Source organism: Castor canadensis, chromosome 6 (genome assembly GCF_047511655.1).
Source record: "Castor canadensis chromosome 6, mCasCan1.hap1v2, whole genome shotgun sequence".
In the NCBI taxonomy this organism is placed as follows: Eukaryota; Metazoa; Chordata; class Mammalia; order Rodentia; family Castoridae; genus Castor; species Castor canadensis.
In genome coordinates this window covers 11,093,520-11,117,987 of record NC_133391.1, presented here as the reverse complement: position 1 = coordinate 11,117,987, position 24,468 = coordinate 11,093,520, and the positions used below count along the sequence as shown (strand labels likewise).

Below are 24,468 nucleotides of genomic sequence, written 5' to 3'. Positions count from 1 at the left end.
TGTCTCTGTCTGTCTTTCCCCCTTCCATCTCTTTTCCCCTTAAATGGGCTTCTCTCCCATGCTGCCAGCCCCTCTTTTTGCTACCCTGTGGTTGCCTCCCATCAGCTGCTTCTTGCATGCCCTCTGGAGGGTTTCTGTTATGTAAAGAATTAAAGAAAGCTTCGCTATTTGGAGCCTGTGGTTTATCAAATAAAAATTAAAAAGCAAGCAGAAATGGCTGGGCAGGAGCCCCCTCCCATCCCTGGGGGCGAGACTGGGGACTCCACACTGCACGCTGGCTGCCCAATTCCTGGTGCAGAGGGGGAGTGCAGCTTAGAGATAGTCTTTGCCTCACCCTGCATTCCCAATGTGGAGACCTTCTTTTCTTTTTTATTATTGCATTCCTGTCCCTGACCACTGAGAAGGTAGGTATCCCAACTCCGCTGTGCGCTCCCTGGCTCCCATCTCAGAAAAGCCACTCTGCTTGGTTTGAATGTGATTTTCTTTCTCTCTCTCTCTCAAACCTTGCTCTGGTTGGTTTTCTCTTCCTCCCTTTTGTTATTTCTTTTAGTGACTACTCATTTGTAACTTTGCACTTTCTCCAAACGAGCTACAAAACTGTGTTTCCTGGTTTGTCCTTTGGTTTTCTTCACTCCCTGTTCCCCCCACCACACCCCCACCACTGCCCTGTGACCTCCAATCTTGCTGGTTCATCTTTTCTCCTTCCCACCTTCCCTTGCCCTTCCTTCCTCCTCTCCATCCCCTGCTCCAGCCCTCAAGCCCTACCTCACTCCCTCTCTTTCTCATTTTGTTGTCTGAATGCATTTCTGTGTGGTTTAGCATTCCAAGCTTGTGTCTCTTCTTGAGCTTGAACTGTACACTGTGGTTGGGCCAATTTGATTTCTGTTGTCTGGAGTAGCTGCTAAGCCCCTCACCCTTCATCCCTGCCAGCCCCTGGGACTTTGGTCACTCCCCACTCCCTGACCCTCAGGGCCCACCTGGGCAATAGGCAATAGTGGAGGGGCTGGACCTCTTGTCTTTGGATTCTAGAGGAAGGTCTGCCTGAGGTCATGTACAAAGAAAGGGCCCATTACATACTCCAGGGGGCTTCTTGTGCCAGGCTGAGCTCTGGGCTCAGCCCAGGTCCTTCCCTGGCAACAGGATGGAACCTGAGGAGCTACAGGGTTCTGGGGCACCAGTTGGCACTAGGATTGAGCCTCAGAGTTCCATCTTTTGGGGTGATAGTAGAGTAACTTTGGTTGGGGAACGAGTGGGCCAAGAACAAGCACAGGATTTTGTGGGCTTACTAAGCGAAGTCTCTATGGGGTGACTTGGGCAATGGGGTAGACTCTTGGCCCCCTGCTTAGCCACTCCCCAACCTGGATGCAGACTCCCCCAAGCCCTCAGTATCCTCCCATCTTCTGACTTTGAGCAGTTTAATGGTGTCCCTTGGTGCGGGATGATTTAGAGTGGACAAGTCATTAGGGACCAGGGTCTCCCCAGAGGGCTGGGGCACAGCCAGGCTTAAGTCCTGAGACTTGTGGCTCCCAGCTAAGTGATCATCTGGCCACACTGTGGGGACAGAGTCAGAGGTAGACCCTTGGGGACACCACCTTCTCTGCCATTCAACTGCTTCCTGTCCCACCCGGAAATGGCTATAGAAGTGTAACATACCGTCATTGTGAGGACTCCATCTTTATCTTTGGAAAGAAAAGGCCTGGCTACTGGACCCTGCCCCATGTTTGTCCCTGGGAAACTCCCCCTACTCAGAACATTCTAGCAATCCTGGGTGGTGCTTGCTGGGAGGGAGAGGAGAAAGTTGCTCTTTAGAGAGAAAAGTATTGCTATTCTGACAGGGGCAGTGTCCCAGCATGATGGGGGCGGGGAGGCTCCAAGTAGGAACTAAGCACTGAGGTAGAGGCAAGCTGGTGTTTGAGTCCTGGCTGGGGAAGTGAGATCAAGGGCAAAGCATCCCAGGTGCTTCCCTGTGACCCTCAAAATTTTCTTACACAAATCAAAGAAAAAAATGTCAACCAACAAGTGGTACCAAGTTCCGAGGCAGGCAAGGTCTCTTATTCATTGTTTCGCACACTGAGCACACCCTGGCTGAGCCCCCTCAGTGCCAGGCAGACCTAGGTTCACAGCCTCACCCATCCCCCAATCTGGAGGACTGAAAAAGGAAAGAAGGGGAGGTGGAAGGCATGTGGGCAGCTCCTGCTGTCACAGTAGCTCCCTGCCTGGCATGACCTGGCTTAGGTTCCACACTGTTGCTATGGATCCCTGAGGGGTGAGCGTGACTCTGCCTAGAGGTCAGGGGACAGTTACAGGGGTGTGGGGTGGAGGCAGTAGGGAAGCTATAGGCAGTCACCAAGGTGCAGTGTGGAGTCTGGATCTAGGCTTAGAGAGGAGACCCAGGCAGGACTAAGGAGAGTCACAGTCTGCAGGCTTCCTACAAGTCTCTGGCCACCACGATCCTGTACAGCTATGAAATCCCATAATTTTTGGCCTTGGATCTTCCCTCAATTCCTGGGAAGAATGAGACCCAGCCAAGCTGAGGACAAGGCTCAGCCTCTGGCAGGATCATGGTGACCCTTTTCTTGAGAACTTCTGGAGGGATGTGTGGAGAAAGATGTGACATTGGTCTTGGGAGACATCCCCCAGGGAAAGCCCTATCTGACACCTTCTCCAGTGGCACCTTCTGCCTGTCCTCTACCATCCTGAGGCTTGGGGACCCCCTTGATGGGGCCGCTAGTCCTTCCTGCCCTGCTCTGATCTTGTTAGTTTGTGAGGGAACCCCACCAATCCAGCAAAGACTCCAATTATCCCCATCTTACCAATGAGAAGACTGGGGCCCCCCAACATGAGACCTTCCACTGGTCTCATAGAAAACTTGAATCCAGGGTGTGCCACTTGAGCTAGGGTTGACCGGTTGGCTTAGAAGAGATAGGAGGGAAGATAGGGAGCTTAGACTTCAAGGCACATCAGGCGAGAAACAGCCAGCTTTTCACAGATCTGACCCAAGGCTTAGACCCAAGCAGTGTGCAGCCATCCAACCCAAACCCTGTGCACTCCACTCTGCTTGCAGCCCAAGACGGTGGGAAGCTGGGGCCTTGCATGACTATGGGAAAAACTATCACACCCTTGGTCTCCCTCCCCCCACTGCTGGCCCCTTGCCATGAGTCAGAAGTCACTGGCTCAGATCTAGATTCTGGATTGGAGCCATGTTCACATCCGGGTCCTGATTCTAAGTGTAGTACTCTGCCTGATGGCCTTGGCCATGCCCCTGAAAGGAGTAGAAAGCATATTTCTTAAAGGAGGGGTCACAGGTCGTAGGGCACCTGTTCCTGAGTTGTCCCCACCTGGAGTCTGTTGACTTGGCACTCTGACCACCAAAGGCCATAGGACAAATTTGAGGGTCTTACGGTGTCTTTCTCACTTGCCTTCTGGAGGGAAAAGAATGCTGAATGAGAGAACCAAGGCTGGGACTTGGGAGTCATGATTCATTGGCCACCTGCAAGTGGGGAGCTGAGGTTTCTTAGGGATTTCTGTTGACAGGGGGACTGCCATTTTGGAGGGGCTGTGGCTGAACAACTGACCCAGCCTCCACCTCTCCCAGCTTAGGGCATGGGGTGAGCTGGGGATCAGGAAAGTCAAGGCTACTCAGAGGGGCACTTAGCTACCAGGTAATATCCCCTCTGCCTACCTGAGCCTGTCTGTGCCCCAAATGGAGACACCGCTCTCTACTGGGAGAGGTCTTCATGGCCCTATTGGCTTTGGGTAGCTGTGCAAGACAGATATGACTGGTGTTCATTGGCTGCTTCGGCCACCAATCATGAGCTGGCTGTGCATTCCCACCAATGGGATGGACTTCCTGGCTATACATCCCTGCTCAGGCTCCATTCAGACTTGCAGAGAGAGGCTGGGGTACCCGTTGCTTTGATACGGCCCACACAACATAACTCCTTGGTTGGCCAGGGCCCTTATGAGGTCAGTTCTTCCTCAGAAATGTGTCAGATTTTATGCTAAAAACAGAGGTTATAGAGCTAAATCTGATATCAGTTACACTTGATGGTGTTCAAAGTCAACTTGGTGATGATGACTGGAGAGTGGGGTTGGGCTGTAAAAACCTACAAGGAGCATCTGCTCTTACAAGATGGGGACCCAAAGGATAGGAAGGAGGGTCAGTTCTGTGTAAGGAGGGCTAAGGGGAGGGGTCTGGGGCACGCAGAGAATACTGGAATATTTGCCCTGAAGGAGACATCAGGAATTGCTTCCTGCTCATTTGTCGGATGGGGAAACTGAGGCCCATACTGGGGACGTGACTTGGCCAGGGTCCTTTGGTGAGGTAGTAGTAGGCTCTCAAACTCTTGGTTCCCAGCCAGGGCCCTTTGGATGGTGTACTTATATACTGACCCTTGTGTCCTAACTCCACTTTTGAAAAAGAAAGAAAAAGGAAAAAAAAAAAAACAACAACAAACATTCCATATCTCTATCCAGCAGTCAGCCGGGAGGCTCAGGCCCAAGGAGCTGGGTGTTGCCGGTCCTCCCTCCCTCCCTCCAGAGGCCTGTGGCCTCCTCTCAGGCCTAGAGTGGGGTGGTTGCGTTTCTCTCTCTCTCTCTCTATCTCTCTTGCATTTTTGTGACTCTAATGATGAACTCATGCTACCACACTTTTCCCTTTTCTTACACAACTCACCTACTAAAGGAGGAAGTGCCACTTTGTTGGTAAGTGGACGTTAACCAAGAGGGACTTAAAAATCAGAGCTTTAAAAAAAAAAAGAAAAAAGAAAAAAAGAAAAAGAAAAGAGAGAAACAGAAAGACAGTCGGGTCAGCTACTGACAGCTCCAGAGTTCTCTGCAGGGCCGAAAAACAAAGAAAGAAAATTATTAACAGAAAAAAAAAATGTCAGATTTCCCCCCAGAAGATCATTGTTTTTGATTTTGGTATCTAATGACATTTGTGGTTTTATTTTATTTTTTTAATTTCTGTTTTTCCTCCCTTTCTTCGGTTGAGTTTTGAGTTCAGTTGTCCCGCCCCGCCCCCCTCCCCTATCTGTGTGCCGTGTGACCCCCCTCCATCCCCTCTGCCCAGTCCCCTTGCGCTGGGGGGGGGGCGCCTGGCCTGGTGGGCTGGCCCTGGCCTGGCCTCCCGGTGCCGCCCCTCTCTCTTCTCTCTGCCGGGAATCGTCCGTCCCATGCGAGGGGGGGGGCAATGCTAGCCCCAGTGCCCGTCCTGGAGCCCCCTCCCCTGCAGCCCCCGACCGCTCCGTCCCTCTTGTGTTTTGCATGCTGAGACCTTGCATGAGCTGCACTGTCGAGGGCCAGAAGGTGGACACTCAGGAGAGGCAGAGGCAGGGCAGGCGCGGGGAACCGTGTGTGCGATGCTCCGGGACTGGCAGCCCGCGGCCTGGGCCCGGTGAAAGCCCTCTTTCCTTTTCTCCCCCTACCCCGTCCGCCCGCTCTGTCACCCCCAACCTCTGCTCTGTCTCTGGATCTGTCCCCTGCATCTCCCTCTCTGCTTCTTTGACTTCCTCCCTGTGCTCTCACCTTCTCTTCCTGTCCACCTCTCTGTCCTTCTCCCCGGCGCATCCCTCCCCATCGCTGTCTCTGCGTCTCCCTCTCCGCCCCTCCGTGCCCTCTCTTGCCTTCTCTCCCCGTCAGAAGCCCAGCTCGCCCTCGCCCAGGGCCCGCGACAAAACGGCGACCCACGCCGAACCCACGCCGCCCGCGCGGGGCAAGGACAGCCAGAGCCCGCGCTCGGCGCCGTCGTCGCAGGGCCGCGGAGGTCGCACGGCGGGCGGGGAGGCCAGGCGGCGGCGGAGGAGGAGGCGGCGGCGACGCTCGCGGTCCTCGGCGTCCGCGCCCCGCCGCAGGGGTCGCCGGCGTGCCCGGCCCGCGCCGCCCCGGGGATCTTCGCGCTCGCTCAGCAGGGCGCACTCCAGCAGCGACTCGGGCGGCGGCGGGGGCGCCCCGGGCCCCGGGCCCGAGCCCGGGTCTGAGCGAGGCCACGGCGGACACGGGAAACGGTGAGTCGGCCTCCTGCCCCCTCCACACACGGAGCGCCCCACGCACTGGTCACCCCCCCCGCGGAGCCCCCTCATTGGTCACGCCCCACGGACGCGCCCTAACTGGTCACTCCCCACGGAGCATCCCCTCCTTGGTCACCCCCCACAGAGCGCCCCACTCATTGATCACCCCCTCATTGGTCATCCCCAGGACTCCCTCTTTCATTGGTCACCCCCACGGTGTGTCCCCTCATCAGTAACCCCCCCAAAAGCTCCCCGTTGGTCACCCCCACGAGCCTCCCTTCAATGATCAACCTCCATGGTGCGCCCCCTCATTGGTCAGCCCCCCTCACGGAACCCTCACAAACCCCACCGTCATTGGCCATTCTCCGTGGCGCGACCCCCCCACACACACTGATGCCAACTCCCCCACGGAGTTACCGTCCTCCCGCATTATTCTCCCCCGACTGATCTCAACCCCCATTGATCCCAACTTCCCATGGAACACTGTCTCCCTACAAAGCTACCCCGTTGATCGCCCCTCCCCCCCGCCATGGAACACCCTCCCCCAGTCATTCTCCAACACCCTCCCCCAGTCATTCTCCAACATCCTCTATCCACAGGGCTCCAGCCTACGGTGATTCTCCCTCCGCGCACAAGCTCCCCCCTCACTGACCCCTCCCCTCCTTACTCAGCCCCCCTCTCCTTACTGAGCTCCTCCGGATAGAACCCTTCCACTCCTCCCTAAACCGGCTCCTGGTGTCCCCTCCTCTAGGACGAAGGAGCGGCCCCCGCGCGCGCGGCCCGCCAGCACCTCGCCTTCCCCCGGCCCGCACGGCAGGCGCAGCGGCCCGGACGGGAAGAGCTCGTCGCGCAGTCCCGGTCCCCACCCGCGCTCCTGGAGCTCTAGTCGATCGCCTTCCAAATCACGCTCGCGCTCCCCGGAGAAGAGGAACCGCAGCCCCAGCCGCTCATCGTCACCCAAGAAAGCCCTCGGCCGGTGAGTGCCCGCCCGCTCGCCCCGCCGGTGCTGCGGCCTGAGGAGGGGTGGATGGCGGGGAGTCGAAGCCCAGGGCTCAGATGGTGGGAACCCTGCTCCAGAACGCGTACAGCAAGGAACCCGGGCGCAGGGCTTGGACAGCGGGGCTGGCAGCAGGCTACATCGCTCACCTCGGGCGGGTTTTGCAGGGACAAGGACGGCGAGGGCCGAGCGAGGCACACTGACGCCGAGGCCGCCCGCGCCCGGCGCCGTTCCCGCAGCTATTCACCCATCCGCAAGCGGCGCCGCGACTCGCCCAGCTTCATGGAGCCTAGGCGCATCACCAGGTACCAAGGGACTTTAGGGGGTGGGAAGGGGCGCGGGACTACGGCCACAACCCGACTTTGTAACCAGGATCGACTGATCCTCAAACTGGAGGAGAGGGAGCTTCAGCAAAGGGAGAGGGAGCTAAAGAGAGGTGGTGGGTTCTGAGAGAAGGAGGGCCCAGTGGAGCTCACCGAGGGGTGGGGCTGGGGGATGGGAAACAGAGGTGGAGGAGCCTCCTGAAAGGCCCCATGGAGGAGAGGGGTTCTATACTTGGGTTTGGGTGGAGGGCGGCACCCATGGAATTCAGCTCTGCAGAGTCCAGCCATTCTGGATCCCTTCCCTCCCTCCCCAGTGTGGACAGTGACATTTCTTTTTCTCCTTCATCTCAAGGTCCAGCCTGCTGAGTGGCCTGTGGCCAGCCTGGGGGCCAGGTGGACCCCTCTCTACCCATGTGAGCTGGTCTGGCTCTGGTCAGCTGTCCGTCTGTCTGCCTTTCCTATTCTCACTAACCTCCCAGCTCCCCGGAGAATTGGAGGAGGAGGCACAGCAGTCTGGTCTCCATGGCAGCTGTCCCAGGAACACCACACAACCAGGGGGATGGCTGGATGGTGAAAGCTGTGGTCTGTGGCCAGCTCTCTGCTAGGAATTGAGGGGTCTTGGCCTTGTCACCAGATGAGACTGTGGTCTGCCTTCGTGTGAATCACTGTAGCCTTGGATTACTCTGACATGAATGGAGGGCCACAGGCAAAGTCTTAAGCCGGGCTCTGCCCTGCCTTGCCGGGCAGCCTTGGAGAGACTAGTGTACCTCTCTGGGTATCAGGTGCACCCAGGCATCTTTTTCTTCTCCCAATAGTTGTCAAACTAGTTCTTCCTAGTCCAGGATGACCCCAGTCTCTGAAGGAGGAGAGAACATTGGCTCCTCCCCCACCCAGAGCTAGAGGCCAGACAAGCGATGCTTGGGACACCCTCCAGACAGGTCACACACACCTCATTCATAGGTTGGGGATCCTAAGTTGGCCAGATGACCACGCCTTCCACCAGGCACCCACTTCAGCCCCCTTCCTAGGCTACCTCCTCCTCCCACTAACGCACAACCGTTTTCTTCCTCAGAATTAACCCCAAGATGGGGCATTTGTAACCTCCTTAACCACTTTCTTTTCTCGTCTCTCGGTAATAGCCTCCTGCCTTCAAACTAACTCCGGGCCAGTGGGAGGTAGCTGAATGAGGAGTAGGGGTCAGCAGGACTGGGCTGGGCCTCGGACATGGGTAGCCGTGGCCAGGGGTCCCCTCCTTGTTCCCTTTGAGTGACCTAAAAAGCCCAAGTCCTTGATTCCATGGGGGACTGGGTCCTATTCACACATTTCCAGGCAAAGAAGCCCCTGAGCCAGGCACAGGTGGCTCACACCTGTAATCCTAGCTACTTGGGAGGCTGAGATAGAGAAGAGAGAGAGGTCCCAGGCCATCCTTGGGGAAAAGTTCTCAAAACTCTATCTCAACCAGTAGCTGGGTGTGGTGGCTTGTGCCTGATGTCCCAGGCCAGCCCCCGGGGGGTGGGAGGGGAGTTCTAGAGACTCCAGCTCAACAGAAACAGCTGGTCATGGTGACGCACACCTGTCATCCCAGCTAAAGTAGGAAGCCTAAAATAGGATCCAGGTCCAGGCAGGTCTGGGCAAAAAGCGAGCCCCTATCTCAAAAATAGCCAGAAAAGCCCGGCGCCAATGGCTCATGCCTATAGTTCTAGCTACTCAGAAGGCAGAGATCAGGAGAGAATCACAGTTGGACACCAGCCTGGGCAAATAGTTTTCAAGACCCTATCGCAAAAAAACCATCACAAAAAGTGGGCTGGCATAGTGGCTCCAGGTGTAGACCCTGAGTTCAATCCCTAGTACCAAAAAAAGAAAAGAAGAGAAAAAAGGGCTGGAGGTGTGTTTCAAGCCTAGAGTGCCTGCCTACCAAGTGTGAAGCCTTGAGTTCAATCCCCAATACCAAAAAAAAAAAAAAAAAAAAGCCCTTGCCAGGCTTAATTGTGGTGAGTCATCCACATTGAAAAAGTCACTCAGGCCTAGTGTGATAGCTCACATCTGTAATTCCAGCTACTTAGGAAGCAGAGATTGGGAGGATCGAGTTTCAAGACTAGCCCAAGCTATCAAGACCCCCATGTTAACAAATAAACTGGGATGATAGTGCATGTCTGTAATCTCAGCTACAAAGAAGACATAGGTAGGAGGATCAAGGTCCAAGGCCAGCATTGGGCAAAGAAAGAAAAAAGACCCTCAAGACCCTATCTGAAAAGTATCCTAAAGCAGAAGGAGCTGGAGGTGTTGCTCAAATGGTATCAAGCCTTTTCCTTGCAGACAGGCAAGAAATAACAAAATGATCAATGTGGAATTGGTGGGGGTGTCCTTAAGGCCAAGACTCAAGGGAAACTGAGGCAGGAAGCCCTGGCCACTGCTGGGATGGGAGCTGGGCCTGCGTAATAGCTGTGGATGGGCAGAGCTCTGGGTCCTGAGTGTCCTGTAATCCACTTTTCCTTCCCTCACAGTGCCCGCAAGCGTCCCATCCCCTACTACCGGCCCAGCCCTTCTTCCTCCAGCTGCCTGAGCAGTGACTACTCAAGCCGGAGCCACAGTCGCAGCAGCCCCAGCCCTGGCCACAGTCACGGGAGCTACAGCAGTCACAGTCATGGGACCCGCAGCCGCACACGCAGCCCCTCCCGGACCCCCAGTCCCAGCTACCACAGTCGGAGTAGCTCTGAGAGTGGGGGCTTCTGAGCGCAGACAGACCCAGCTGGGGTCCCCTGGCACAGGCAGAGGCCGGGCCCCAGGACCTGGGGGTGGGGGACCTGCATCCCCCCACACTACTACAGAGAGGTCTCGGGGCTAGCACATGGGCAGGTGGGACCAGGCAAGACCTCGAGGGTGGGTGCCCTGCCCGTATGGAGGAGCCAAATGGTGCTGCTCCTAGAGTGCACCCCCCCACCTCCTGCCCAGCCACCATGTCCAGGGAACAAAGAGCCGTCTAGAACACAGGGATCGCCCTGCCCTCTTTCCTGCTTAACGCCAGCTCACGAGGCCTGAGCCTTTGCCGATGAATGGCACAAGAGTCACAGTCTGCTGTCACTTCACCTCACTCAGCTCAGTGGACCCTGGCACACCTCGGAAGGTGCCAGGCCTGGGAGCCTCCCCTCCCCACTCCACAGGACCCTCTCTCTCACTGGGCAGATCAGGAATGGCACAGCATGCTGGGTCTAAGCTAGACAAAAGGAATAATGGCCTAACCCTTGGCGGGCCGCCCTCCAGGCTGGGGCGCTGCTTCTTCCTGAGCTGGCTGCAGGAGGACTCTGGCTGAGGGCTGGTGGCTGGCCCCACAGCCTCTTGGAGACCCTCCCCTGGCCCAGCAGGGGCTGCCAGGCGCTCACTCTTGGTCCCATCTCTCCAGGCTGGGCTGTTTCCTCTAGCCCTCATCCCAAGTTCTGGGCCAAGGTCATACCAGCCAGGCCTTGGCAGGACAAGAGGTGGGGGTCCAGACCTCATCTACATCTGACCCTGAGGTCAAGGGTTTCAGGTCAGGAGGCAGATAGAGGACAGGGATGACTGACGTCAGAGAAATTAGTGAGCATGGGGCAAAACAATGCAGGCAGACAACCGAGCAGGCCAAGGGCAACTGGGATGGGGTGGGGGACAGGTCAACAGTGCTCAGCACCCCCCGGAGGAGGGCAGTGCGTGCAGACACCCAGGACATGGGCAGATGGCAGAACGTAGTCACAGACACAGGGGCCTGCTCGGGGAGGTTCTTTCTTGGGTTTTGGCCCTGGAATGGGGGTCCACTAAAGCTCCCCCAGAGCAGGGTTAGTACAGCTCTTGGAAGAGAGGGAGGTAGGCTCCGGCCAAGGGGCATCAATGGAAAAGCAGAAGCCCACTCCTCTTCTATGGCTCCCAGCCCCCTCCTCCTGGGGCCCTCAGGGATCTCATGAAGTCTTCCTTGGTTCAACAGGGCAGATGCTCTGGGCCCTGTTGGGGGAGGAGTCTGGGATCTGGGGTCTGGTCCCGGTTCCCCTCCATTTCCCCCCACACCTTCCTCCGCGGTGCGGATAAAATAACTGGACTCTTAATAAAACACTCGGTGCCCGGATGGCAGGTGGTGAGAGAGGACTCCGTGAATGTGGGTACCTGGGAAGGATGGGGAGGACAGGGAGGGCCTGGGGGCAGTCTCTCCGAGGACTGAGAGGGGTTCAGACTCCATCACAGGACCCAGGGAGAGGAGCTGGCACCAAGGAGCCAGGGCCCAATTTGTCCATCCCCCTGCCTCTGAATCTGCAGAGACCCCTGCAGCTCAAGTGGGAAGGAAATCAGATCCGAGATCTTCCTCCGACCAGGAAGCCCTTAAACTTTTTCTTCCTTCTGCCTCTTGTCCCTCTCTCCAAGTGCTGAATTTTAACCTTGTTTTGAATCCTTCAGAAACAGAGACCCCAGCCCCCAGAAGAACAGGCTCAGGCCCACCAAAACATGGGCCCTCACAGACGCCAACACCCTTTGAGGACCTTGGGTGAAGGGCCCTGGGCCACCTCTTTTGAGGGTGCAGCTGATGTGACAAGGGCTCCCTTCTCTGCATGAGCCACAACACAGGAGATGTCCCCAGAGCCTCCCTTTTCAGTTCTGCTCCTGACGTGGCCACTGGCTCTGTTGCTGATCAGAGGAAGTTTTCAGAGATGCCCTGGTGTTTTTGTTTTGTTCCAGACAGGATCTTGATATGCAGCCCAGGCTGGCTTTGAACTTTTTTTTTTAGTTTTTTGGCAGCTCTGGGGTTTGAACTCAGGGCCTTGCACTCTATCACTTGAACCACTGTGCCACCCCTTTTTTGGGTTGGGTGTTTTTGAGATGGGGTCTTGAGAACTGTTTGCCTTGGGTTGGCTTTGAACCACAATCCTCCTGATTTCTGCCTCCTGAGTAGCTAGGATTATAGGGGTGAATGCCTGAACTCTTAATCCTCCAGCCTCTGCCTCCCAAGTGCTGGTATTACAGGTGTGCACTGCAATTATTTAATATTTAATTTCTTTCTTTCTTCTTTCTTTTTTTTTTTTTTTTGGCAGTACTGAGGCTTGAACTCAAGGCCTACACCTTTTTTGTGATGGGTTTTTTTCAAGATAGGGTCTTGAGAACTATTTGCTGGGCATGGCTTCTAAACGTAATCCTCCTGACCTCTGCCTCCTGAATAGCTGGGATTACAGGTATGAGCCACGGTGCCCAGCCCTCCCACTCTTTCTAAAATGTACTTCTGATCATTCACTGATCTCGAACACTCATTTCCCTGTCTCCACTGAGATTACAAGCATATGCCACCATGCCCAGCCAAATCACTTCTGTTTTGCAATTCTGAGCTTTGAACTCAGGGTCGATGTCTTGAGCCACACTCCTAGCCCCTTTTGCTTTAGTTTTTCAGATAGGGTCTTGAGCTTTTTCCCTGCCTCCAACCACAATCCTCATAGTTCTGCTTCCTGTGCAGCTGGGATTACAGACATGCTCCACCATGCCCACCCAAAAGTACTTCTTAAACACTTGCTATGTGCCAAGCACAGTGTTCACTAGCTCCAAAGCCTTCCAAATGATCTCACCTGGAATTTTCCATCCTCCAACCTTGTCTCCCTGTAACCAGGAGTTCTAGGCCAGCGGCCCAACTATTTGGGGAGTTCCAACATATCAGGTCCAGCCACTTGCCCCAATCCACCAAATAAAGAGTTGTGGTGAAGGGCAGAGATAAGAAGTTTATTATTTTGCATGGGTGGCCACAGGAAGAGGCAAAGTAAGCCCTCCAGCCACCTTCAGGGTGCAGAGTGAGCTTTAGGATTAAACAGAAGGAGAATTGGGGCAGGGGAGGGAGGATGCAGAATTATGGAGGCTGCAGAATTACGCAGTCCTGGTCACAGTGTGGTCTCAGTTCTGGTTCTGTGAGGGGTTCAAGAAGTTGTATCGCTGTCGTCACTTGAGGGAGCCATCTGGTCCCCGTGAGATGATTCCTCCTGCTCCAGGGTGCAGCCTCCTCCTCACAGGTCTTTGTCCTCATTTGGGGGTGGTCTGTGCCTCGAGGCTCTGCTGATCCTTTCCTAGGGGGCAGTTTCAACTCTTGTCACAAGATGTCATCAATCAGTCCTGTCCTTCCTGGCCAAGGTGGCTATAGAGAGATAGCTCAGAGCAAAGACAGATCCAGGGCTGATGAGGGGGCTCAAGAAGTAGAGCACCTGCCTTGCAAGTGTGAGGTCCTGGATTCAAGCCCCAATACTGCCAAAAGAAAAAAAAAAGATACAAAATGGAGGTAGGGATGGCAAATTTTCTCCTGCTTTTTGTTACCTCTTGGACGTTTGTAGGCCCAGTGCACTTTAGCAAAAGCGGTTTCTAAGGTCCTATGGTACCCCCTCACTGCCCTTGACCCCTGGTCATGCCCCCTGCACAGATCCAAATGTACTCACTATCCCAGGCTCAGCTTAACCAACTCCTCCATGGAGCCTTCCGACCCCCAGCTGTCATGCACTGGGTTCCTCGAGGGAGCTGTTTTTAGGCTCTTGTCACAGTCACCTATTTGCAGACATGTCTGTCTCTCCCCAAAACTCTGAGCTTCTGGAGACCAGACCACGTCTTATCTCCACACCCACCTTTGAAACATTTGTTGAATGAGTAAGCGAGTAAATGAGTCCAAGGATGGGCAGTTCCAGAAACCTGGGACGGAAGATGGAATGTGGTGCCAGCAATCAGACACTAGAGGGCGACAGAGTGAGGAAAAGGGTGCCAGTTTAGGAGACAAAAGGTCTGAACCAAGAGCTCAGTGGGGGAGGGTCCATCCCAGCCTGGAGGTCCCAAGTCCCTGTCCTCAGCACCCTCTTTGGCTACCAGGGGGAGAGACAGAGGGAATCAGGCCCCAGCCCCTCCCCAGACTGAGGCTCAACCCGCACTCTGCCCTATCTATGTCTTGTAAAAAGGGAAAAATATGACCAGGAATCAGAGCAGGAAAACAGGAACTGCAATCCCTGGGCTGCCAGGAGAGGAGGAGGGGCCAAGTTCCCCAGGATGTGGCATTTGTCACCTAGACCACCTGGAGCAGGCGCTCCTGCTTTGAGGGGGTTGTAAGCCCTCTGTTGATAGCCCTGTCCTCAGGAGGGGCTCACAAGGATCCCCCATCCTTCCCCTCCTAATGCACAGAACAGGGAGGCCGGATGGGGCTGGCCTGACTCTTGTTTTCCTGGCTGCATTTTCCTCTTTCTCACTAATGGGTTTCCTACAGCCCCAGACCCTAGGCAACAGGTCACAGTGCGCATGCTGGCTGTGAATCTCAGCTGGAGCCTCCCATTCCTGCCTCTCTGAGATGCTTCTAGAAGCCCCTGGCCTCCAGCCTACCCCTGGAACTGCAGGGTGCATTCATTGAACTAGACCCCAGCCATCCCTCACTTAGGAGGCCCAAGCCTGGGACACCATTTCCACCTACTCATTTTATTTTCTTTCTTTTCTCCTCCTTCCTTTCTTTCTTTTTTTGGTGGTACTGGGGTTTGAACTCAGGGCCTACACCTTAGGCCACTCCACCAGCCCTTTTTTTGTGAAGGGTTTTTCAAGATAGGGTCTTGTGAACCATTTGCGCTGGCTGGCTTTGAACCTCAGTCCTCCTGATCTCTGCTTCCTGAGTAGCTAGGATTACAGGGGTGAGCCACTGGCGCCCGGCATTAATAAAGACTTTTTTCTTCTTTTGTTAAAAAAAATAGATTTTTTTTGGTCGTACTGGGATTTGAACTCAAGACCCCATGATTGCTAGCCAGTTGCTCTACCACTTGAACCACACCCCTAGCACGTGCTCTCTCTCCCTCTCTCTCTTTCTTTTTCTCCCTTTCCTTTCCCTTCTTTTTCTTTTTTGGCCTTACTGAGAATTGAACCCTATATACTTGAGCCGCACCCTCCAGTCCTTTTGGTTTTACTTTGTTTTTCAAAAAAGATCTCACAAGCTCTCCCCAGGCTCGCCTCAAACTCTCAATCCTCCTACCTCAGCATCTGAGTGCTGGGATTACAGACATGCGCCACCATACCCAGCCATTACTCATTTAAAGTATCCCTAGTCATGCCCAGGCCTAGCTGGCCAACGGGGAGGAGACACCCACATCTTGGGCTGATGAGTTGTCCCCAGTGCCGCCCCTTGTCTCTACCTCCATTGTTAAAGGAAAAACTATTCAGTGACATTTACTGAAACATGATAAGGAAGATTGTTTTCAGAACATGGTGATTGGTAGAGGACGACAGTGGTAAGACTTGTAGTGAGGAAAGACTAGGTTCAATTTTGTCAGGCAAATGGGGACGCCTAGGTGAGTGCCAGGGTGGGGGATGACTAAAGAGACACATCAGGGTGAGGGGCATTTGGGCTCAGTGGACCTAACAGGATTCTTTTTTTTTTTCTGTTCTGGGGTTTTGAACTCACATCCTACACCTTAAGCCACTCTGCCAGCCCTTTTTTTTGTATGAATTTTTTTTTTTTTAAGATAGGGTCTCTGAAACTATTTGCCCAGGCTGGCTTTGAACCCTGATCCTCCTGATCTCTGCTTCCTGAGTAGCTGGGATTACAGGCATGAGTCACAGGCACCTGGCTTCTAACAGGATTCTTGTTGAAGACAGGCCAGAGTGATCTGACATCACCTGGGAGTGGTGGGGGATGAACACTTTGAGCCAAATATGAGGGTTGGGGGTTCTGGCTAAACTGACTTAACTCAGTTCTTGCTAAAACTGGATTTTACAGGAAAGTGCACTAAAAGGCTTAGGAGAAGGTTCAGGAGCCCAAGTTCGGTCAGGCCAAAAACCTCTTTCACCACCGCCCATATACACACCCCAGTTCTGCACCGTTTCCATTGCACGAGGGCAGGGAGAGTAGAGGAGAAACTCCTGCCCTGGAAGGAGTCTTCCAGAACATCCAGTGTAAATGGTCTCATTGTACAGATGAAGAAAATGAGTCACGGTGTTGGGCTTAGGCCAAGGTCAAAAGCATCCAGGTCCCCAGCCTCCCAAGCTAGACAGATTCTTTCTACTAGATGTCAAGGGCAGGAAAGGCCAAAAAATAGAGACTTAGATCCCCAGCCTTGCCACCAGCACCTCCCCCGTCCCCTGCTTTGGCCTCCTTTAGTGGTGGGTGACCTCCAGGCCAGCCAGCAACCAGAGGCACAGGGGAAAGGCAGGTTAAAGACGGCTATTGAGAAATGGATCCCCAGAGAGACAATGTCTAGATGTTTCCAGAAAGACCTGGTGTTCCCCACCCCCCTGTGTGCTCTCATGGCTACTCCCCACATTGTCAGTTCCTGGTGACTGGCGTAATCTGTCAGCTGTCAGGTCCTGCTGGGGAGCTCTGGCAGCTGCCTGAAGACTCCAGTGCTTTCTCTGAGGCTTGGCCAGCAAGGGAGGAGCTGGCTGGGCCCCAGTTGGCAAAGGTCCAACGAGGGAATGACTAGTGTGACCAAAACCTCAGGCACAGTGCAAAGGGAGGAAGATGGTCTGAGCACCCCAGACTTGCAGAAGGGGTGAGAGGAGGGGCCCTTCCACGGAGGTCCCTAGACCCTAAAGAGGGCACAGAGTGCTGGGGTCATGACCTGTACCTCAGTAGATTCTGGAAAAGCCCTGGGGGATGGAGTTGTCTTTTTTCTTCTTTCTTTCTTTTTCTTTCTCTCTTTCTCTCTCTCCCTCCCTTCCTCCTTCTCTCCCTTCCCCTCTTTCTTTGTCCCTTCAGTACTAGGGATTGAACTCAGGACCTCAAGGCCTCTACCACTTGAGGCCCATTCCTTTGGCCTTCAGTTTTTCAGATAGGGTCTTGGACTTGATCCAGGCCAGACTCAGACCTCTACCTCCCAACTACCTAGGACTACAGGCATGCACCACCGCTTCCCGCCCTGTGGTCCTTTTTGTCTCCCCGCACCCCTCCTCCCCCCAGGAAAAACTCAACTACCCCTGGAAGCACAGTGCCCTGACACTGGAACCAGGCACAGATAATCAAAGAATGGTGAGGCAGGTGGGCACTGCCACCCAACCCTAGCTCCACTTGCCTGCTGAGGATTAAGGACTCCTACCAGGAAGGGTACTTGGTCAAGTCTGCAAGGGACCCCAGAGGGCCTGGCCAAGCCCTCCCTGTGCTGACCCCTGCCTCTGCATCCTGGAAGCTCACAGTCAATAGGCCTATCTGACCTGCCTGGGAAGTCTCTCCCTAGCTGGACAGAGATGTGGGAAGCCCAAGTTTCAGCCTCTCCCACCCCTTATCGGTTAGGTGGCCTTGAGAGCAAGTCTGTTTCTTTCTTGTTTGTTCTTTGTTTTTTTGTGTGTTTTTTTACAATGAGGGGAATAATGAACTTAGAGTCTCATGCTTGCTAGGCAGACTCTCTACCACTTGAGCCACTCTGCCAGCCCTTTGGGTCAATTCTGACCCTCGGTTTTCTCATCTGACAAATGGGTAATTCTCCTTATTGTAAGTCTCAATATCCAGGAATGGTGGACTGGCTCAAGTGGTAGAGCACTTGCCTAACAAGCGTGAGGCCCTGAGTTCAAACCACAGTTCCACCAACAAAAACCAGGGGCCAGTGGCTCATGCCTGTAATTCTAGTTACTCAGAAGGCAGATATCAAGAAGACTGTGATTTGAAACCAGCTCTGGGCAAATAGTTTGACAGATCCTATCTTGAAAAAGTTAGCTGGTGGAGTAGGTCAAGTTCAAACCCCAGTACTGAAAAAAGAAAAAAAAAAATGTAAGTCTCACTATTCAAAGAAAAGCCCTCAGGATAACAGCAAAGACGTATGAGCACCAGGCACTGGACACCCTACTGCATTTGGAACTCGCCCCAGGTGAGATGGACAGATAAATTATTAGCTCCAATTTGCAGATGGGGGCATGTGGCCTCTGAGAAGCCACCAGACCAGTGAACAAAATATCCAGGTGCAAGCCCAGCCCTGTCTGACCCCAAAACCCAGTTCTTCTCCTGCCCTCTTCTCACGCCCATGCTTCTCAGAGCCACTGCGGCGCCTCCCTTGCAACGCGGCAGGTTGATCTGAGAACCGATCAGTGGAAATGAATTCAGATTGTTCACACATGAGCATAGTGGTTGGTGTGCCCTGGGTTGCCAGGGCAACAAGAATGAATCCTCACCCTGGTTTCAGGCAAGATGAAGGGAGTTTGTGTCTACAAAGAGCAGGGAGCCCCCTCCCTCCAGAGCGTGGCTGGGCATGGCAGGGCCACGCTCCAAAGCACAGATGACCACATCTGACAGCTACCTGTAGGGTGGAGTGCTCTGGGCTCCAGTCTGGGCCAAGGTGGGCAGGCAGAGGCTGGCAGATGAACATCCTTCCTGCCTTCTGACCTCACCTTGAATTTATAGAGCTGCAGAAGGGTGGGGCTGAGAACAAAGGCTTGAGACTTCTTACAGCAGAGACTCTTGGGGGGTGTGTGGGGTGGGGGGTTGGCCAGGAGCTCCCAACTGTGACCTTGTGGGTTCATGACATGACCCAGCTAGGGAGGTGGGTAGAGGACACAGGTCCTGTGTGCTTCCCACCTCTGACCTCTCTCTCTGAGTCCCAAGATGTTGAGGCCCCTCTAGAGTGACCTGAGACTCAACCCAGTACCACTTTATCCTGATAGGCAGCCCATGGGATGGGCTCTGCTCTCCAAAAGGAAACTGAGGCAAGAAAGAAACCTCCATCCTCCTGATCTCTGCCTCCTGAGAAGGAAGAATACCGAGACCGGGGCCAGTCACTTAATCTCTGTGGGCCTCAATTTCTTCCGCTAAAGATGTAAGCACAGGCCACGCTCAGGGAGAAGGAAGCCTGAGACAGCCTGTGAAGACAGGAGAGTGGCAGCGTGAGGATCAGCCTAGAGGCCTAAAGGCTGCACCTCTCTCAAAGCTGGAAGAGGGGGTCTGGACCCCCAAAAGGTATTGAGATGGAGGAGGCAGTTTAAGGGGTGAGCTCCAGGCTCCAGGTAAGCTTGTGTGAACTCTACCACTTGGACCCCTACTTGTCCCTCTGTGCTATTGGGATCATAAACAAAAGGTTCTTGGAGCTCATTATCTTGCAAAAGGGTAAACTGAGGCCTAGAGAGGTAGGGCCCTGGCCAAAATCACATAGGAAGCCAATGGCAAAGCCAGACTAGATTCACATTTGCTGCACTTTAAGGTGCCTGGTTAAGACTTATTAAGGAAAAACAGATAGAATGAGAGATTTGACAATGACCTCTATCCTCATTCCCCTGTCTGAAACCCTTTCTCCCAGAACTGGGCCTGGGGGGCGGGGTTGGGGGGTTCCACTGCTTGGGGTAGCAGGGAAATGGTGAGACCCTGGTAACTCTCTGATTTCAGGTAGATACAAACAAGTGAAAATTATTACCCATGAGGCCCTGGGCTATACCCTTCACTTTCATGAAGTCACCCCATCCTCAAGCAAACCCAGTGAGGAGGAGTGACATAAGCGTTATTGTCACCTCCGTGTTCCAGATGGGGAAGGCAAGGCATGGGCTTGGTGACAAAACCAGGGACCTCAGATACTCTGCTTCCAGAGCCCAGGTGTCCCCACAACACACCAGAGTCTATGTCACATTACATCACAGGTCCCTGTGGTTCCAGACCTGGCGCTCTGCCACTTCCTATTTGCCATGCCTGCCTAGGACAAGTAACCCAACCTCTGCCGGCATTGTTCTCGGTAACAGAAGGATAGGACAGGCCACCACCTAACAGCCCCGAAGCACTTTAAGGCCTAGATTGCCAAGTCCCCAACAGTGGGCACTGCGCCAGGCCCGGTGTCCCAGTCGTTTGTTTTCTTTCACAAGAGAAGTTTCCAGATGTGGGCAGAACCTTCCTCGCCCCGCCCGCCCCGCCATCCCCTTGTAAAGCCAGGGAAGAATGCAAAGGGGGGGAGGTCAGGGGAGGGACGGCCCCCAACCGGTCATTACCATTAATAGAGACGTGAAGCACCGCCTTGCTAAAAATACCCGGCTGGAGACCCATAAAAGCGCAGCCCGGTGCCACCAAGCCCAGTACATCTTGGATCGGCAGAACTGAGCCCGAGCCACCATGACCGAGCGCCGAGTGCCGTTCTCCCTCCTGCGGAGTCCCAGCTGGGATCCTTTCCGGGACTGGTACCCCGCTCACAGCCGGCTTTTCGATCAGGCCTTCGGCTTGCCCCGGCTGCCCGAGGAGTGGGCGCAGTGGTTCGGGGCCAGCGGCTGGCCGGGCTACGTTCGCCCGCTGCCCGCCGCCGAGGGCCCCGCGGCCGTGACCGTGGCCGCGCCCGTCTACAGCCGCGCGCTCGGCCGCCAGCTCAGCAGCGGCGTCTCGGAGATCCGGCAGACGGCTGACCGCTGGCGCGTGTCCCTGGACGTCAACCACTTCGCCCCCGAGGAGCTGACGGTCAAGACCAAGGACGGGGTGGTGGAGATCACCGGTGAGCCCCCGGTCCGGCCCCCGAATAGGGGACGCAGCCCAATTTCCCTGGGAGAGGGGGAAGGGGAGCGGAAAATGAGCCCAGGACCTTAGCGAAGTAACTTCTCCTATTACTCAGGAATGGGGGTGCGCGTCGCTCCCCAAGGGGCCTACTGTCACTTTTTTTTGTTTTTTGCAGTGCTAGGGATTGAACCCAGGGCCTTGTGCATGCATGCTAGACAAACACTACACTGAGCTACACCCCCAGCCACCCCCCACCTCCCGCCATTGTCACTTTCCACCCCCCCAGCCTCGCCGCCCCATCCCCAAATAAGCAGGGCCCCCCATCCCCGGGGTGTGCGCGCGTAACGAGTGCACCTGCTGTGGTGCCCAGCATCCCTTCCCCCGTCCCCACCTCTGACCAAGGCTGAGCTCCAAACTGTGCCCCTCTCCAGCCCAAAGTCCTGAATCCAGCTTTCCGGAAAGTTCTGAGGGCACGCCCCCCCTTCCTCTCCCCACCCCGGGACAGTCAGGCGCGCATGGAAACTTCTCCATCAGTCTGAGACTGAGCAGGTGGTGGGGCCTGTTGGGACGTGCAGGGCTGAGAGCTGTGTCCCCACCACCCCGCAGACTCTGACATTCTTCTCTCCTTTCCTCCCCTCTCACCCCGCCCCCAGGCAAGCATGAAGAGAGACAGGACGAGCATGGCTACATCTCTCGGTGCTTCACCCGCAAATACACGTGAGTTCTGGCGCCGTGCCTGGGGGGAGGGAAGTGGGGGGACCCAGAGAGGAGGGCAGAGTGAACAGGATGTGCAGAGGGGTGTGTAACTCTCTCTCCTTCCTCTCTCTCTCTCTCTCTCTCTCTCTGCATATCCAGGTTGCCTCCTGGTGTGGACCCCACCCTGGTCTCCTCCTCTCTGTCCCCTGAGGGGACACTCACAGTGGAGGCGCCAATGCCCAAGCCAGCCACACAATCAGCAGAGATCACCATCCCTGTCACATTCGAGGCCCGCGCCCAGATTGGGGGCCCCGAAACTGGGAAGTCAGAACAATCTGCAGCTCAGTAGAGGTCATCGCCCTGCTACCTATCCCAAGTCGCTGTCACTGGCCACTCCCTCTGCTAGTCTGGATGCTCTTTTGATACATGTATCTTCTGTTTTTCTCAAATAAAGTTTCAAGCAATTGCATCTCACTGCCTCAGAGTCTGGTGGTTGTGGAGGCGGTGGGGAGAGGGTACGACTTGCTGAGAGCCTGCTGTGTGCTCAGTTTCCTACTGAGCCCCAGGGATACAGCCCCATCCAGCCTCACATCCACCAAGGGACAGTACAGTTCAGACCTCAAGCACCAGTGTAGGGTAGAAGAGGCACCTGTCCCAGGCATGGAGTTGGAGTTAAGAGAGAAGGGGGACCTGGGGAGGAGGGGAGCTCCCTGGGACTTGAGGGTACCTGGCTGAGTTCATTGTCCCTCGAGAGACCTACAGAGCATGGAGAAGTTGTGGCACCTCCTAAGGGTTGGCCAAAGGCCCCATAGTGCCTGCAGGATGGTGCTCTGACTCGGCAGATGATGAGGGTGTGCCCTAGGATTTGATCCAGAGACACGGCGGGGGAGAGCTTGTTTTGAGGAGCCCAGGTAGGAACAGTCCACCTGCTTTAGCTCTTACCTTGTCTTGCTTGCCATATCTACACCGCCTCCAGCAGGCCCAAGGAAGGTTCTGAGTAGGCTTTGGAACCCACTTGTAAGCTCTGTAAGAATTCAGGACTGGTGGTGTGGGCTGGTGATGTGGCTCAAGTGGTAGAGTGCTTGCCTAGCAAGTGCGAGGCCCTGAGTTCAAATCCTAGTACAATCAAGTATTCAGGGACACAGCTCCAGTTTCCACCTGCAAGGTCCCCGAGCCTAAGGTGGTAGCATAAGACATGCCCACTTTCTAAACTGCAGCCCTGCTTTCCCAGGAGCAGAAAGCTTCCTGCAGGGACCTGTCTGACACACCTGCCCCCCACCCCCACATCACCTCCACTCACCCAGCCTCTTGATGTCCCCACATCTGGAGAAGGCATGAAGCTAGAGCAGGTCTGGCCCTGGGAGACCTGGCTGGACCTGGAAGGAGGCCAGCAGGGAAATAAACATGTGACAAGAATTGCGCCCGCCCAGCTGACATGGCGGGTTTGAGCCTGTCCGACAGGCCTTTCCAAACCTTTCCACTCTTCCACCCACTGGTCAAGACTGTTCAGGCCCATTCCTGGGCTCCAGACCTCCTCTGCGACACCGCCCACCCCAGGAACCTGCCGGACACCTCCCCACTGCCCAGGTGGGACAAGGAGAGTTGGGGGGTCTGGTCCCCACCCTGACTGTGCTGATCAGTTTCACTGTAGCTGGCACCAGGGATGCCCTGGCCTGCTGGGGTGTGGTTGCCTTGTGGTGCCCTGAAGTCATCCTCACATTAACCCTAGGAAGAGGTCCAATTACTCCGGCTTAACAACTAGGTACAGAGTGTCTCAAAAAAGTGACCAGACTCGCTGGAGTCCAAGTCCTAGGGAGTACAGGAAGCGGGCGGTGTCAGGGGGGAGAGGGGGACCTTTATGGGCAGAGGTGGGGAGAGCAGATTAGCTGAGACTCAAAGTTGGGAAAGGGGGAGAGGGTCTCTGTCTTGAATGAAGGCCAAATAAGGTTTTGTAGAGTTTTGGGATGGTCTGCAGCTAGGGCTGTTTAGAGGAGCAGGCAGCCAAAATGGCCCTAGAAAGAGCTGCCAGGAACCTGGCATGGTGATGCACCCCTGTAATCCAGACACTCAGGAGGCAGAGGTAGGAGGATCTTGGTTTAAGACCAGCCTGGGCAAAAGCGTGAGACCCTATCTGAAAAATAACTACAGCAAAAAGGAGGGGAGAATGACTCAAGAGACAGAGCACCTGTCTTGCAAGCATAAATTCCTGAGTTCAAAACCCCAGTATTGCCAAAAAAAGAAAAAAAGAAAAAGAAACATGGTTCTGCCTGGACAGGTTGAACAGGCAGGGCCAATGTGCTACTAGGATGTCATGGGAGGATGAAAACTGTCAGGAGAAGGGACAGGAATGTCAGGTTGTTGAAGCAGCAGGCTCTGCGGTATGGGGTTACAGAGCAGATGTAGGGTTGCTGAGGAGCAGTGGAGTGAGGGAATCCACTGAGGAGGCCCTGAGCCTAGGGTCCGCCTGGCCTTGACTGCCAGAGGAATGAATAATTTCCAGAGACCCCCTCCTCTCCCCAGGGCCTGGCAAGTGTCATTTCTACTGCCCAACTCTTTTGCTGGGAAGAGAAGCAAAACTGCCCCAAGAAAGTCACAAGAGACCAAGGGTCAGGCAGAGCTGGGGGTCCTCACCAGGGCCTGGCCGCAGAGTGGGCAGAGTCCCAGGCCCCAGGGCATGGTAGGGATCCATCTGGCCAGGGTCGTCCTATCTTCTGGAACCCCAGCATTTCCCACCCTGCCCTCTCCCAAATACACACACTGGGACCTAGGAGTGTGGGATAGTCCCAGAGGTCGGGCACAGGATGACACACCAGCCACCCACACAGGGAAGGTGGGGAAAGTCACATGGTAAAGGACAGGTGAACCAGGAGGACTCATCTTATCCAGTGTGGTGCTGGACCCCAAATTCAGAACCCATAAAATGTGACTGAGTCACGCCCTCATCCTGCTCTCCAGGGGCATGTCCCTGGGACTGTGGGGGGCCCAAGTATGAAGTCCCCTAGGGCCTGGAGGGCTTATCAAGACATGGGTGGGAGCTGGGTGGTGGCTCAC

At 55.0% G+C, this 24,468-nt stretch overlaps 2 protein-coding genes and 1 long non-coding RNA gene across 5 annotated transcripts in view; 2 read left to right on the top strand and 1 right to left on the bottom strand.

Annotated features, from left to right (window-relative positions):
* Nucleotides 1-11,421, top strand: part of Srrm3 (serine/arginine repetitive matrix 3) — a 54,184-nt gene extending 42,763 nt beyond the window's left edge. The window contains exons 12-16 of one of the 2 annotated variants that reach the window (XM_074075696.1): nucleotides 5,641-6,005; nucleotides 6,760-6,984; nucleotides 7,173-7,310; nucleotides 7,681-7,741; nucleotides 9,833-10,045. In XM_074075696.1, the coding sequence (XP_073931797.1) occupies nucleotides 5,641-6,005; nucleotides 6,760-6,984; nucleotides 7,173-7,310; nucleotides 7,681-7,741; nucleotides 9,833-9,898 (855 nt within the window). In that variant the 3' untranslated portion in view covers nucleotides 9,899-10,045. Of the gene's footprint in view, nucleotides 1-5,640; nucleotides 6,006-6,759; nucleotides 6,985-7,172; nucleotides 7,311-7,680; nucleotides 7,742-9,832 lie in introns of both variants that reach the window. The other variant, XM_074075695.1, reaches the window with a different exon arrangement.
* Nucleotides 11,422-13,016: 1,595 nt separating this feature from the next.
* On the bottom strand, nucleotides 13,017-22,793 carry LOC141424005 (uncharacterized). Of its 2 annotated transcripts, none has more exons than XR_012448791.1 (3): nucleotides 22,718-22,793; nucleotides 13,937-14,039; nucleotides 13,017-13,565 (listed from the first exon to the last, which is right to left on the bottom strand). It is a non-coding gene; the product is annotated as an uncharacterized lncRNA (long non-coding RNA). The 2 variants fall into 2 exon arrangements; XR_012448790.1 differs by lacking the exon at nucleotides 22,718-22,793 and adding an exon at nucleotides 20,229-20,365.
* On the top strand, nucleotides 20,214-21,886 carry Hspb1 (heat shock protein family B (small) member 1). Its single transcript, XM_020156395.2, has 3 exons — nucleotides 20,214-20,719; nucleotides 21,375-21,438; nucleotides 21,577-21,886. The coding sequence occupies exons 1-3, from the start codon at nucleotides 20,350-20,352 to the stop codon at nucleotides 21,764-21,766; spliced, it is 624 nt and encodes a 207-aa protein (XP_020011984.1). The 5' UTR covers nucleotides 20,214-20,349; the 3' UTR covers nucleotides 21,767-21,886.
* Nucleotides 22,794-24,468: the final 1,675 nt, after the last annotated feature.

Bases quoted from the DNA above. Each gene is read 5' to 3' on its own strand.
- Hspb1 (XM_020156395.2), top strand. From the start codon at position 20,350: ATGACCGAGCGCCGAGTGCCGTTCTCCCTCCTGCGGAGTCCCAGCTGG. The intron at 20,720-21,374 runs GTGAGCCCCCGG...CCCCGCCCCCAG, and splicing joins CGGGGTGGTGGAGATCACCG to GCAAGCATGAAGAGAGACAG. The intron at 21,439-21,576 runs GTGAGTTCTGGC...CTGCATATCCAG, and splicing joins TGCTTCACCCGCAAATACAC to GTTGCCTCCTGGTGTGGACC.